The sequence below is a fragment of the Corythoichthys intestinalis genome, chromosome 8, assembly GCF_030265065.1.
Source record: "Corythoichthys intestinalis isolate RoL2023-P3 chromosome 8, ASM3026506v1, whole genome shotgun sequence".
NCBI classification, from domain to species: domain Eukaryota; kingdom Metazoa; phylum Chordata; class Actinopteri; order Syngnathiformes; family Syngnathidae; genus Corythoichthys; species Corythoichthys intestinalis.
The window spans coordinates 11382596-11397302 of record NC_080402.1 but is presented as its reverse complement, the minus strand read 5'-3'; the positions used below and the strand labels follow the sequence as shown (position 1 = coordinate 11397302).

Here is a 14707-nt window from a genome sequence, read left to right as displayed (position 1 = left end):
TTAAAGAATTTATTTCCAAATTAGAGTGGAGAATAAGTATTTGGTCACCTACAAACAAGCAAGATTTCTGGCTGTCAAAGAGGTCTAACTTCATCTAACGAGGTCTAACTAGGTCTAACGAGGCTCCACTCATTACCTGAATTAATGGCACCTGTTTGAACTCATTATCGGTATAAAAGACACCTGACCATAACCTCAGTCAGTCACACTCCAAACTCCACTATGGCCAAGACCAAAGAGCTGTCAAAGGACACCAGAGACAAAATTGTAGACCTGCACCAGGCTGGGAAGACTGAATCTGCAATAGGTAAAACGCTTGGTGTAAAGAAATTACCTGTGGGTGCAATTATTAGAAAATGGAAGACATACAAGACCACTGATAATCTCCCTCGATCTGGGGCTCCATGCAAGATCTCACCCCTTGGCGTGAAAATGATAACAAGAACGGTGAGCAAAAATCCCAGAACCAGACAGGGGGACCTAGTGAATGACCTACAGAGAGCTGGGACCACAGTAACAAAGGCTACTATCAGTAACACAATGCGCCGCCCGGGACTCAAATCCTGCACTGCCAGACGTGTCCCCCTGCTGAAGCCAGTACACGTACAGGCCCGTCTGCGGTTCGCTAGAGAGCATTTGGATGATCCAGAAGAGGACTGGGAGAATGTGTTATGGTCAGATGAAACCAAAATAGAACTTTTTGGTGGAAACACAGGTTCTCGTGTTTGGAGGAGAAAGAATACTGAAATGCATCCGAAGAACACCATACCTACTATGAAGCATGGGGATGGAAACATCATGCCTTGGAGCTGTTTTTCTGCAAAGGGACCAGGACGACTGATCTGTGTAAAGGAAAGAATGAATGGGGCCATGTATCGAGAGATTTTGAGTGAAAATCTCCTTCCCTCAGCAAGGGCATTGGAGATGAAACGTGGCTGGGTCTTTCAGCATGACAATGATCCCAAACACACAGCCAGGGCAACAAAGGAGTGGCTTCGTAAGAAGCATTTCAAGGTCCTGGAGTGGCCTGGCCAGTCTCCAGATCTCAACCCCATAGAAAATCTGTGGAGTGAGTTGAAGGTCGGTGTTGCCCAACGGCAGCCCTAAAACATCACTGCTCTAGAGGAGATCTGCATGGAGGAATGGGCCAAAATACCAGTAACAGTGTGTGAAAAGCTTGTGAAGAGTTACAGAAAACGTTCGGCCTCCTTTATTGCCAACAAAGGGTACATAACAAAGTATTGAGATGAACTTTTGGTATTGACCAAATACTTATTTTCCACCATGATTTGCAAATAAATTCTTTAAAAATCAAACACATCCCACATTCTGTCTCTCATGGTTGAGGTTTACCCATGTTGACAATTACAGGCCTCTCTAATATTTTCAAGTGGGAGAACTTGCACAATTAGCGGTTGTCTAAATACTTATTTGCCCCACTGTAAATGTGAAATCATATTGGAGGTCCTGCTATCCTTCCTCCTCTAAGCCGCGGCCGTCTGTTTCTTTTCGGTAGCCAAAGTACACCCATATTAGTGACTTTTTTGAAGGGGGACAAAGTTCAGGTGTAGTTTCAACACCTTCAGCCATTGTGTCTATTCAAGCAACAACCGGAGCGGGAGGGGTGAGCACTGCTGCTCCATGCAACGCATTTCTTGCTGCATTTTTGGGACATAAAAAATAGCTAATACCGTACAACGGTATGACGGAAAATTTCAGTGGTTTTGAAACCGTGACGTTTTCATACCACGGTAAACCTTGAAACTGGTAACCAGCACATGCCTAGTCATGCATTTGGGTCCTTAGTGCATCTCTGTCAATGTCACTTTTGATGCAATACTGAGATTTCTTTCAAATATCTTTGAGTTTGGATTACAGTTTAGGAACTGCGTTAGGGTTATGACACTTAATTACATCTGTCATAAGCATTCATTAATGTTCATGACAGTCTCATGTCATATTTATGATGGTCTTATGATAGTCTTATCTCATCGAGTTCTGATAAAGTGTTACTAAAAAGATAATTTAACCTTGACCATAGGCTCAAAAAAGATTTGGATCACATTTGTTTCAACAACATCTCAAAACGATTCATCGATGATCAAAATAGTTTTCAATTCATTTGCTAATTGAACACTTGGCAATTAGCCCGGGTCTTACGAGCTCACAGTGTTGGGAAAGTTGATTTTCTGCAGTTTAACAAAACCTGAATAAAAATGAACTGTCTTCCCAAATCCACCCATTAGCATCAGAATGAACTTGATCACAAAAACGCTCATAATGCCAAAATTAACAAACGTTCACCTCAAATATGATAGTTTAGTTTAGTTTATTCACACATCGTATCATGGTACACACATGAACATGGTCATATATACAGTACAAGCAATTCATCTGACAAGATGTATGAAAGGGACACTCCGAATAAGCTATTTAAAGCTTTTAGTAGGGGCCCAGTCAAACAACACACACATACACTCATTCATACACATACATGCAATTAACTATGGGAAATTTCAAAATTCTGATTACATCGGATTTGACATGTGATACCTAAGGAATGTTATTCAAAGACAGCATATTAAACATACATAGCAAGGAGATGTGTTTTCAGTTTTTTCTTAAAAATAGAGATGGAGTGTGACATTTTAAGTGTTTCGTCCAGTTCATTCCAGATCTGTGGTCCTCTGCATACAATCCCAACGCTTGTAGACTATAGACTTCTGGTTTTTCCTGTGATGTGATGTTTTCTTCTAGTAGTATATGTGTGCTGAGGAGTACTGATTGGGATGAGATCACTTAATTTACGGTTTAGTTTATGGATGACCTGATACATTATGCAAGCATTTTGAAAGTAGTTGTGTTCTTTTAGCCTCAGAAGGTGGTGGTGGTGAAATATTAATTTAGTAGGAGCATTGAACCCAGACCATGTTATGGCACGTATGACTTTTTTCTGTAGGATTTCAAGCTTTTTTAGATAGGTTGGAAATGTGTTGCACCATATGATATTACAATATTGTAAATGTGGCTCAAATAAAGATTTATACAGGGTGAGAAGTGCAGATAGTGGGATATAATGTCGCAGTTTAAAAAACAGCGCAGCATATTTCGACAGTTTATTTGTGAGCTCATCAATATGTTTTTTAAAATTAAGGTACTCATCAATATGGACTCCCAGGAATTTTGTAGAGCAGACTCTTTCAATGGTTTCTCCATTTATGTTTAAGCAGATTTGTGTGATGGGCTGTTTTTTATTGGAGCGAAACACAATGTAATTTGTTTTATTGATATTTAGAGAGAGTTTATTACATTTGAACCATGTGTCTATTTTCTTTAGTTCACTATTTATGATTTGCTCAAGTGCAGAGGGATGTTTATGGGAAAAGAATAAATTTGTATCATCAGCAAATAGTACTTTATAAAAAACAGATGAGGAATTAACAAAGTCATTAATGTAAAGGATGAAGAGGAGTGGCCCTAAGATGGAGCCCTGGGGGACTCCATGATTGAGGAGTTTGTATGATGATTCGGAATTGTTAATCTTGACATACTGATGTCTTCCAGATAGATAGCTACTGAACCACTCTAGTGCTAGGCCTCTAATCCCATAATGTTGTAGTTTTTTAATTAATATATCGGTCTTAATAGTGTCAAATGCTTTGGATAGGTCCAGAAAAACGCCGACTCCGTAGTCACCTTTGTCAATTGTATCGTGGATTTTTTCTGTTAGATCAAGTACTGCCATATATGTGCTATTTTTCTTTCTGAATCCATACTGCAATGGTACAATGATGTCTAGCTTGTCTAGATAGTTACTGAGTTTGTTGTAGACTACTCTTTCCAATACCTTGGAAAGGGTAGGCAGAATAGATATTGGTAGGTAATTGCTCAGATCATTTTTATCTCCAGATTTAAAAATTGGTGTGATACACATCAGTAACCTTTCATCATAGTTCCACTGGCACAACACTGCATGCTTCACATATTCGTCATGGGTGTGTGAAAAAAATGTAACAAAAACGAAGAAAGGCATATCTGTTCAACATCTTTCTCCATATTTTGTTTTCGCATGTTTAAAATACCGTCAAAGTAGCCAGTGTATTTAATGTGTTTGTCCGAAAATGACTTTTAAACCGATATCCTGACATTGTCCAACTCCAAAAATCTGATTCCGATATTAAACAGATTTCAATATACGCGGTCGTGGACTTAACATGCTATGGCTAATGCATTGTGATACCCCATTGAATGATTTAATAATGATAAATGTAACAACTTCAAGGTTTTCCAAATAAGCATTCTGTGAAAAATAAGAGAAAAACTTCAACTTAAGTTAAGGAAAAAGTGCCCATATTGCACCACTACATCAATAAGCATAAATGCTGTGCTAAGCTGTGACCAGCCCTTGTACAAAGGTAGTTGGCTTATACATTCACTTTGAAGGCAACATGCATATTGGCCCAAAACTGATAATGAAAAACCAATGTCGATATTATACAATGTCATTTTAAAACTTTTTTTTCAGCCAATATTACAGACTAGTCTGATAATTTCAGAGAAATCTAATATTAAATCCAGAAAAACACCATATACAGTGGTATGAAAAGTATCTGAACCTTTTAGAATTTCTCACATATCTGCCCATATCTGCAAGTCCATCCATCAAATGTGATCTGATCTTTGTCAAAATCACACAGATGAAAATACAGTGTCTGCTTTAACTAAAACCACCCAGACATTTATAGGTTTTCATATTTTATTTGAGGATAGTATGCAAACAATGACAGAATAGGGGGGAAAAAAGTAAGTGAGACTCACAGAGCATTTAAAAACCAATTTTTACCAAACATTTTAAGTCAGGTGTGTGCCAAATCACTGATGAGTGGTTTCAAGCTGTCCTGCCCACTATAAAACACACACCTGATAAGAAATGTCTTGATGAGAAGCATTGTCTGATGTGCATCATCGCTCGGTCAAAAGAGCTGTCAACCATCTCTAAAAGTCTGGATGTTCATGAATCAATAGTCAGAGAATTTGTTTACAAATGGAGAGAGTTTGGCACTGTTGCTTCTCTACAAAGGAGTGGCCATCCACCAAAGATGATGCCAAGAGTTCAGCTCAGAATACTCAGAGAGGTAAAAATGAACCCTACAGTATCTGCCAAAGACTTACAGAAATCACTGGCACTGTCCAATATCTCTGTGCACTTATCAACTATTTGTAAAACTATGGCCAAGAGTGATGTTCACGGGAGGAAGCCACTGCTGTCTAAAAAAACATTGTTGCTCGTTTAATGTTCGCAAAAAGGCACTTGGACACTCCACAGAAGTTTTGGCAAAATATTTTGTGGACTGATGAAACCAAAGTTGAATTGTTTGGGAGTAACACACAACGTCATGTGTGGAGGGAAAATGGAACAGCTCACCAACATCAACACCTCATCCCCACCGTGAAGCATGGTGGCGGGAACATCATGATTTGGGGCTGTTTTCCTTGCTCAGGGCCTGGACAACTTGCAATCATTTTATGGAGGAATGAATTCAAAAGTTTATCAGGATGTTTTGCAGGAAAACCTGAGGCCGTCTGTCAGACAGTTGAAGCTAAAAAGAGGATGGATGCTGTTACAAGAGAATGGTCCAAAACACAGAAGTAAATGAACTTCAGAATACACGTTCTGGAGTTGCCAAGTCAAAGTCCAGACTTGAGCCCCATTGAGATGCTGTGGCATGACCTAAAGACAGTGTCTTTTCATGCCAGACATCTCAGGAATTTGACTGAACTACAGCAGTTTTGTAGAGAAGAATGGGCCAAGATTAGTCCTGATCGATGTGCCAGACTGATCTGCAGCTACCGGAAGTGTCTGTTTGATGTTATTGCTGCCAAAGGGGGCGCCACAAAATATTAAATGTGATGGTTCACTTACTTATTTACCCCCTTCTGTCATTGTTTGCATACTATTTTCATGAAAATATAAAAACTTATGAATGTTTGGGTGGTTTTAGTAAAAGCAGACTGTTTTTTCATCTGTGTGATTTTGACAAAGATCAGATCTCATTTGATGGTAATTTATCCAGAAATGTGAGAAATTCAAAAAGGTCGAGATACTTTTTTCATACCATTGTACATACATACATGTTACATTGTACTCCATACTTTATGCTAACCTTCAGTACGATTCATTGTTACAGAGGTCCAGTGCAAGTGATGCACACATCTCCCTTGAGGGCGTCCTCTTTTTGGACCCTTACGCAGAGCCTCTCCACAATGAAGCCCTGGTACAAATGTGGATGGAGGTCAAGATGAGACCACTGTTGAAGTCCATCAGCAGACACGTCCTCGCCTGCCTCAGCACCAACAACTTTAGTTGCTCCACTTACCAAACCATGTACGTCCGTCATTCTTTAAGTAACCGGACACCATCTTTAAACGCTCTGCTCGCTTTTGGCAGGGTGAAGGAGTTCAGCCATCATTTCTCGGAGATGATTCCTGCCAGGCAAAAATGGATCTACTCGTTCTTCATGTATCCCTTCCTATCAAGACATGGAGTCGATGGTAACGTATGGTTTTTGATGTCAGTGTAGATTATACCAGGTTTAACAAAAATATAACGTGTGCAGGTTGCGTGGATCCAAACGAGAGCAGTGAACAATGGCTGATGAAAAATTTCGGTGCCTTCAGTGTCATGGCTCGAATATACGACTTACCTGCGCTCAACATGGGTTTCAGCGGCGTGAGTCTTAAGAGTTATTTCAGTAACATCAGAGCCACCAAAAAGCATTAGGCACTCTTCAATATGTTCTGGTCTTTTTTTCAACCCAGCTGGAAGTTCTTCACCTGCTCTCTCCAGAGCAGAAGGCAGAGCTACTTATGCAACCTTGGGTGGCGGGTTTGACCAACGACTCCATCTACCTGGTTTTCGAAAGTTTAATGATGGACACCTATCATTCTGGAGGAAACCGCAACATGACAGAGCATGAAAATCCCCAAAACCCAAACAATGCATATTTACCTGCATCCTCCCACAACACCCTGATAGAGGTACTGAAGGAATATATTTTCACATAATCATGTACGTATATTTGCTCACTAAAAGAATAGCCCAGTGTTAACTTGTGATATCAAAACCTGCTATCTTGGCCTTGAGTTTTTTCGCTTCAGTACCAACCAACAAACTGAGAAACTGCCACATATGGGTGAAAGGATTTATATAAATACCGTTCTTTGATCCACTTCCAGGCCTTCCGAGGCGTCACAATGGCTGCAAAACCCATTAGCAGTTTACTTCATAACTTCATCGCCCTCACTAAACAGGTATGAACATTCCTTCGTTTATATACAGTATACGCGTGTACAAAATGTGACCTTTTTGGTAAAATACTACCAGTGGTGATAGTCAGAATTGTACTGTTAAAAACCGTGAAACATTTATGATCTCAAGGCCGTAAAAAGTACAGCATAGGTAATTTTTCAACCTTTATAAAATACTGTATTTTCCTAACTTTTTTGATAATATGTTGACTCACAACTATTCAATTCAATTTTATTGTATAGCCCTGGATCACAACAAGGTTGTCTCAAAGGGCTTTGCAGAGGCAATATGATACACAATCAGAAACAGCAAATGAAGCAACAAAGATGAATAAATAAAGTGCAAGTCCTGGGTATCCCCCATCCTTAGACCCTCCATGTCGGCAAAGAAAAACTCCCAAAACTCCAGAGTCTTTGGGAGAAAATGAGAAACCTTGGGGAGTACCACAGTCAGGAGAGATCCACTCCCAGGACGGATAGACAGGAAGTCCCAGGACTGCTAATGGGAATTAGCAAGGCGAAGTTACAGTCCGTAAAGATGCAGTGGAGTAAAGGAATAAGAAGAGGTCCATCTAGCCAGATGAGACGGGGGTAGCAACGACGACGTCCATCCAGCCAGGGGTCCGGACAGTCAGGAGGCTGCAGCTGAAAAATAGCCCCTTCCCAGAGGGGAGGGGGGAAAGCGGACACCGCGTGACTAGTGATGAAGAGACTAGACAACTAGATATTAACATTGGAAAATAGAAATAAAGTAAGACAAGTGGTAGGTAGAGTGAGAAAAAGGAGATAGAACTCAGTGGCTGTACTTCCCCCAGCATTATAGCTTCTAGTGCAGCTTAGACTAAACTGTGAGTCTACTCCGACTTCAACTAGCCTGACCATAAGCTTTGTCGAATAGGAACGTTTTTAATCTAATCTCAAATGTGAAGACTGTCTCGGCTTCTTTAATATTAGCTGGAAGCTGATTCCATAAAACAGGGGCTTGGTGGCTAAAGGCTCTAGCTCCGACAGTACTTTTAGAAACCCTGGGAACTACCAGTAGACCTGCATTCTGAGAGCGGAGTGTTCTGTTGGGGCGGTATGGAACCAGAGCATCGGTGAGATAAGATGGCCCCAACCTATTAATGGTCTTAAAAGTAAGAAGGAGAATTTTAAATTTAATTCTAAACTCGACTGGAAGCCAGTGAACGGCCTGGAGCACAGGGGTGATGTGCTCTCTTCTATTGGTTCCTGTTAAAAGTCTTGCTGCTGCGTTTTGGACCAGCTGAAGACCTTTTAGAGAACTTTTAGGACAAGCTGCAAGTAGGGAGTTACAGTAATCCAATCTCGATGTAACGAACGCGTGAATTTTTCTGCATCGCTTTTAGATAAAATATTTCTAATTTTGACTATGTTGCGCAGGTGAAAGAAGGCCGTTCTGCAGGTTTGTTTAATGTGAGCTTTAAACGATAAGTCAGGGTCGAAAGAACTCCTAGGTTTTTAACTAGTTGGATGACACCTGTTTTATATCTTGAGGGGGGCTGTATCGCTTTCACCGACACTTATTAACTTGGAGGAGGGTGGCAGGACTATATACACTTTATGTTGAAGGTCATAAGTTTTATTGGTTAAATATACAAAGAAAAGTACAAATATTTGTTGTTTCTATGGCAGATTTTCATAAATGTGCAACATGAGCGCTGCCTGCAAAATGCCTGATCAAAATGCCTTTTCTTTTGAAGTGAACGGCATTTCTTAACCTGAAAAGATAGAAATGCCAAACGTTACACACAAAAACTTGAAACGTTTCTACACAAACTGTTTCAGGTTAAGAACACCCTGTAAATGCTTAACAAACAATCAACAAATACTTCACAATTCAACAATAAATAATTTATAAACAGTTTACTAATGAACTATTAACTAGTAAAACGGATGGTTATTATAAAGTGTTACCCAATGAGTCATGTCTAAGAGCAGACTGCCACCGTTGAGTAGGTTTTATTTTCAAGCAACGTGAACAGACAGTCTGAGCTGCTCCACCAGCTTTTATTTTGTTACTTCCGGTCTCCAGTCATGTAGATTTGCATATTAAGCTAAATATTTAGTTCCGACCGTTTCCTGATTTAACATTTAGGATATAAATTTAAGATTTAAATCAAATATTTTGCTCTGGATTTAAAGAATCAGGTCCAAAACCTCTTATTTAAAAAGGAATATTTAAGTTGCGAAATAATGTTGTAAATGTGCAAAAAAAAAAAAAAAAGTGACTCTAAAAATTTCACACCATTTTAAACACTGTGTGGTGCTAAATGTGAGAAAATGTTGTCGTAATTTTCAGCATGTGCTGCTTTACAAACGGCGCCCCATACAAAACACTACCACTTTTGTCCGGCTGCGTCGTTAAAATCGACCAAAACTGAAAAGCTACCTAGTGTTGCTTTAACTTTAACTGTCATTGACGGCGCTACACGTCCTATACAATTAGACTAGGGATAGCATAGTCTAAATCAGACATGTCCAAAGTCCGGTCCGGGGGCCAAATGCGGCCCGTGGTCAAATTTCATCAGGCCTCCAGCCTCAGTCCTAAACTCAATAACGTCTGGCCCGCATACAGACTTAATAAATTGGTCAGCAGTACTGCTATCAGCATATGAAGTAGCTTACACACTAAATGCTGCTTCTCATTTACCCACTAAAAGGCAGCACCACTCCAAGCAACATTACCCCATGTGACCCTTTACTCCCAATTTTCTAAAATGATGACTATCAACAACAAAAAAAACGCAACAACTGTGTCCGCCTCATTTGCAAAGAGACAGTCACTGTTTTTAAAGAGTTCAATGTGAGGCAATATTACCAAACAAGACACGCTGACATGTTGTGAGAAATTGACGCAACTTGAAGCTAGTTTATTTCACAGTAGTATTTCGCAAGAGACCGAGAGTCGAAAGAGAACACCACAATGGCTAGTTGTGAGATTGTTGAAATTATTAATTTAAAAAAATAATAAAGCAAATGTGACACACAGAATGGCTGGCTAAAATTTGCTTAAATATATTGTTCTTAGGGCTGTCAAACAATTACATTTTTTAATCGAGTTAATCACAGCTTAAAAATTAATTAATCGTAATTAATCGCCATTCAAACCATCTATAAAATATGCCATATTTTTCTGTAAATTATTGTTGGAATGGAAAGATAAGACACAAGACGGATGTATACATTCAACTTACTGTACATAAGTACTGTATTTGTTTATTATGACAATAAATCAACAAGATGGCATTAACATTATTAACATTCTCTTAAGCGATCCATGGATAGAAAGACTTGTAGTTCTTAAAAGATAATGTTAGTACAAGTTAAAGAAATTTTAAATTAAAACCCCTCTTAATGTTTTCGTTTTACTAAAGTTTGTAAAATTTTCAATCAAAAAATAAACTAGTAGCTCGCCATTGTTGATGTCAATAATAATTATGGTGCTGAAGCCTGAAACCCATAAAATCAGTCGCACCCAAGCGCCAGCAGAGGGCGGAAAAACACCAAAAAACACAAGTAACAAGTGAAAATGACACTTTGCTGTCATTTTAATCTGTTTGAGCGGGGCATGTGCATTAATTAATGTTGATTAATTTAAAAAAAATAATTAACGCCCGTTAACGTGATAATTTTGACAGCCCTAACTGTTCTACATAAAAAACGTCAGCCAAGGTCGGCCCCCCACATTTTTACGACACCAAATCTGGCCCCCTTGGCAAAAAATTTGGACACCCCTGGTCTAAATGGATTGGATATCTAGTGTCGTCAATAGTCAATGTGTTGAATTAATGAACTATAAAGAGTAAAGTCTGATGGTGGTAAAGACATCTCTTCACTCCATTTTAGTGTAATTTATATACTGTCTTTATAAAAATGCATCAACAAATATTTCAAATTTTATTTCCTAGAACCCTGGGTCGAAAATGAGCAGCAGCTCGCTGATACAGATGTTGCTCAACTGGATTCTGGCGACGATAGCAAGTCACTACACAACCACAACACCACACGTCACCCAGGAGGCTCCAAAATTGGACGAGATGAAGGACTGGTACAAACGTGCCGTCCTGCCCGTTCTGAAGAGGTTCTCTGACAATGAGATATACCTAATGAGTGACAGACTCATGCTAGTATTCTACCATATCTTGTACGTCCCGCTAACATTTCAGTTAAAATCCTGGTTTTGTTGTTGGACAACCATTTACATTCATTGGGTGGATCTCTTGCAGCGAATTCGATCACAACATGGACGGTGGAATGTACGACATCCAGGATATTTGCAGCGTGACTCTTGATGGCAACCCATGCGGGGTAAAAAAAAAAAGAAAAATATATCCATCTTATCTATATTTGTCAAAATTCTTCCTTGTTTTCTCCTTTAGTTGACTAATGTGGTGCGAGACGTGGCACACATCATGCACTGTGCTGCCAAAACACACATGACTATGTCCGAGGAGAACATCATGAGACTGATTTTGGGGCTGACGGAACGTCTCAGCTTACTGATAGAAGAGTTTGCCACAGCTGTGAGTCCATTAACCAGTTAAATTAACTTGTTTTAAACAAAGTAACACAGACAAGACTGAAAATGCAGTTTCTGCTCTTGCAACCCTCTTTAAAATAAAGTGCTGTATTTTAAGCCAAAAGAACTGTTGTGTTTGATAGAACAACATGTCTATATGCTGCCATAGCAGATTGATGGCGCATAAAGCCCCTGAACTATTTTTAATTTGTCCGTTTTACCCTGAAAACCCCCGTTTACAGACGTTGCGCAACCGCTTTTGTTTCAACTTAGCCATAAAACAGAGGTAATTAATTATATTTATTATTCAAAATGTCTGTCGTTTTTAGCTTAGAATCATTAATTGATGTCTCATATTTCATTTTCAAAAGAAAAAAACGAGTCAAAAAAATTATTCATTCACATATTATAAACTTTTAAACAAATTATGTCACAATTTAAAAAATGGCGTCCGTAATAATGTCACGGATATCTACCTCATAACTATCGCTTAATTGTATTTTTTTGTGACTGTCAAATTTTCTCCGATATGTTAGATGACAAAAAATCGTTCCAAACAAAAACAAAAAAAACTAGAAGAAAAAAAACGTTTAAAAGGGTAAATATATGAAAAAGAAAATCTCGACCACTCCTTGATGACTGCGATTTCGGCCATTCACAGCTGTGTCTTGACACTTAATGATACATGCTACATGGAGTTTTTGGATTAAAACAAGGTACAGTGCCCTCCATAATTATTGGCACCCCTAGTTAAGATGTTTTTTTTAGCTTCTAATAAAAAATAAAAAAAAATTCAAATAATATAGGACCTTAATGGAAAAAAAGAGAAAAATCCAACCTTCAATACAAGTGCATTTATTCAGTGGGGGGAAAAATCCCACATAAAGAAATAATTATTTGACACCAAATAATGTGTGTCACAATTATTAGCAACCCCTGGTGTAATACTTTGTACAACCCCTTTTGCCAACAAAACAATGTCTAGGGACTGAGATGGCCATGGGAGGAGCTTGATTTTGTGTCTGGTGAACCATTTCTGTGTAGATTTGGCCATATGTTTAGGGTCATTGTCTTGCTGAAAGACCCAGTGACGACCCATCTTCAGCTTTCGGGCAGAGGGCAACAGATTTTGATTTAAAATGTCCTGGTATTTCAAAGCATTCATGATGCCATACACTCTAACAAGGTTCCCAGGGCCTTTGGAAGCGAAACAGCCCCACAGCATCACTGACCCACCCCCATACTTCACAGTGGGTATGAGGTGCTTTTCAGCATGTGCATCTTTCGTGGCATGCCAGACCCAATTAGAGTGTTTGTTGCCAAAAAGCTCAATCTTGGTCTCATCTGACCAAAGCACACGGTCCCAGGCTTCAAAATCTGTTGATTTTATTTGTATATTTCTTTGTTGTTTAAATCATTGTCTGATTAGATATTATGTTCTATTCAATATAAACTTTAACATATTAAATATTTCAAATATAAATGTTTTCCTTTTTTTTGCACAATGCCCTCCCCCCACACCCTCTGTCTTAGCAGAGAAGGGTTTGACCCCGCTCTGGCGCACTCAAGGCTACACTATGTACGTGCCCTGAAGCAGGAAATTAAAATCTGTCATTGTTATAAACTCTAAATATGACGAGTCGTCATAAAACCGGGAGCGCACAAAGACGAACAAGAAAAAAATGAGGTTTTTAAAAGGGGGACAAAAATCCAGAGAATTAACACTAGAAGTCCCAGAGAATTCTGGTACTCCTAATAGTCCCAAGCAAGGCCGATATGGCTTCTCCCCTGGAAAAACCCAGAGGTGGCCAAAATGACCCTAGTGCTTTTGAACTGGTAAGTCGTTGTCCAACAGACAACATCCCTTCATATGAAAAACACACTCAAGCAGCGATCTAACGCCGTATTTAGGTTGAAAAAGTACGAAAGCTGTACCCCATAGAACCAGGAATGATTGTGTTAGGAGTGATTTGTTCGAGGATTCAAGGTAATTATTATAGTTTTTGTACCTTGCGTGCATGTTGAAACGCTGTGAAAATAATCAATGGGAGAAATTAGCTGCGACGGCATTGGCGTCATAGTTCGCAATATTATGTAAAATAAATGCTAACTGCACGTTTTTTATGCTATTCTATAAAGAATTTGGGGATTTAAGCATTTATTCACAATAATTTTCAACGGAAACAGCTTTGTTTACATATTGCTGCCGCTAATTTGCTTACTGACTAGCATCATAGTTCGCAATATTTACGTAAAATAAATGCCAGCTGCCCGTTTTTTTGGCTTTTGACCAAGAATCGAGACTGTTTTACATCCATATCTATAAAGAATTCAGGGATTTAAGCATTTACTCACAAGAATTTTCAGCGTAAAAAGTGTGTTTCCACTCGGTCAGCTTTGACGGAGATAGGCCCCCTATTAATCGGCCGTGTCCCGTCAATATCATTATGAAGTCTATGTTTAGAGTTTTACACATATTTAATAACATACTTCTCTTATACTCCAGACATAAAAACAACAAAAATTGCCTCGCTCCACCATATCACAGGCCAGGCTTAACAACCTAGCCATGCTCCCCTTTGAGCGTGAGCTTGCTCAAAAACTGGATTTCACTGATGTTATAAATGACTTTGCTGTCAAAAAATCTAGGCGCATCACTGTTTGAGGGATTGACAACCCCAGGAATGTGGAGGGGAGGGAGCAGGCACAGGATGTTTAGTTATACTCTTTTGTTGCTTAGCAGGCAGGGATAGCACTCTCAGTTGTATTGTATTACAGCCTACATGGGACAGAAGATGGAAATTGTTTGTTTATATTGTGTCACTTCACATTATAGTCTGTTCAATTTAACTGTCCATC

The 14707-nt window shown here is 39.1% G+C and overlaps 1 protein-coding gene across 1 annotated transcript in view; it reads left to right on the top strand.

Moving 5' to 3' along the window:
* The window catches only part of LOC130920220 (uncharacterized), a 112542-nt gene that overhangs the window by 28363 nt on the left and 69472 nt on the right, over positions 1–14707 (top strand). Inside the window, exons 6-13 of the mRNA XM_057843257.1 lie at positions 6189–6385; positions 6449–6552; positions 6618–6730; positions 6820–7038; positions 7237–7311; positions 11238–11473; positions 11556–11637; positions 11709–11852. Coding sequence (XP_057699240.1) covers positions 6189–6385; positions 6449–6552; positions 6618–6730; positions 6820–7038; positions 7237–7311; positions 11238–11473; positions 11556–11637; positions 11709–11852 — 1170 coding nt within the window. The remainder of the gene's footprint in view (positions 1–6188; positions 6386–6448; positions 6553–6617; positions 6731–6819; positions 7039–7236; positions 7312–11237; positions 11474–11555; positions 11638–11708; positions 11853–14707) is intronic.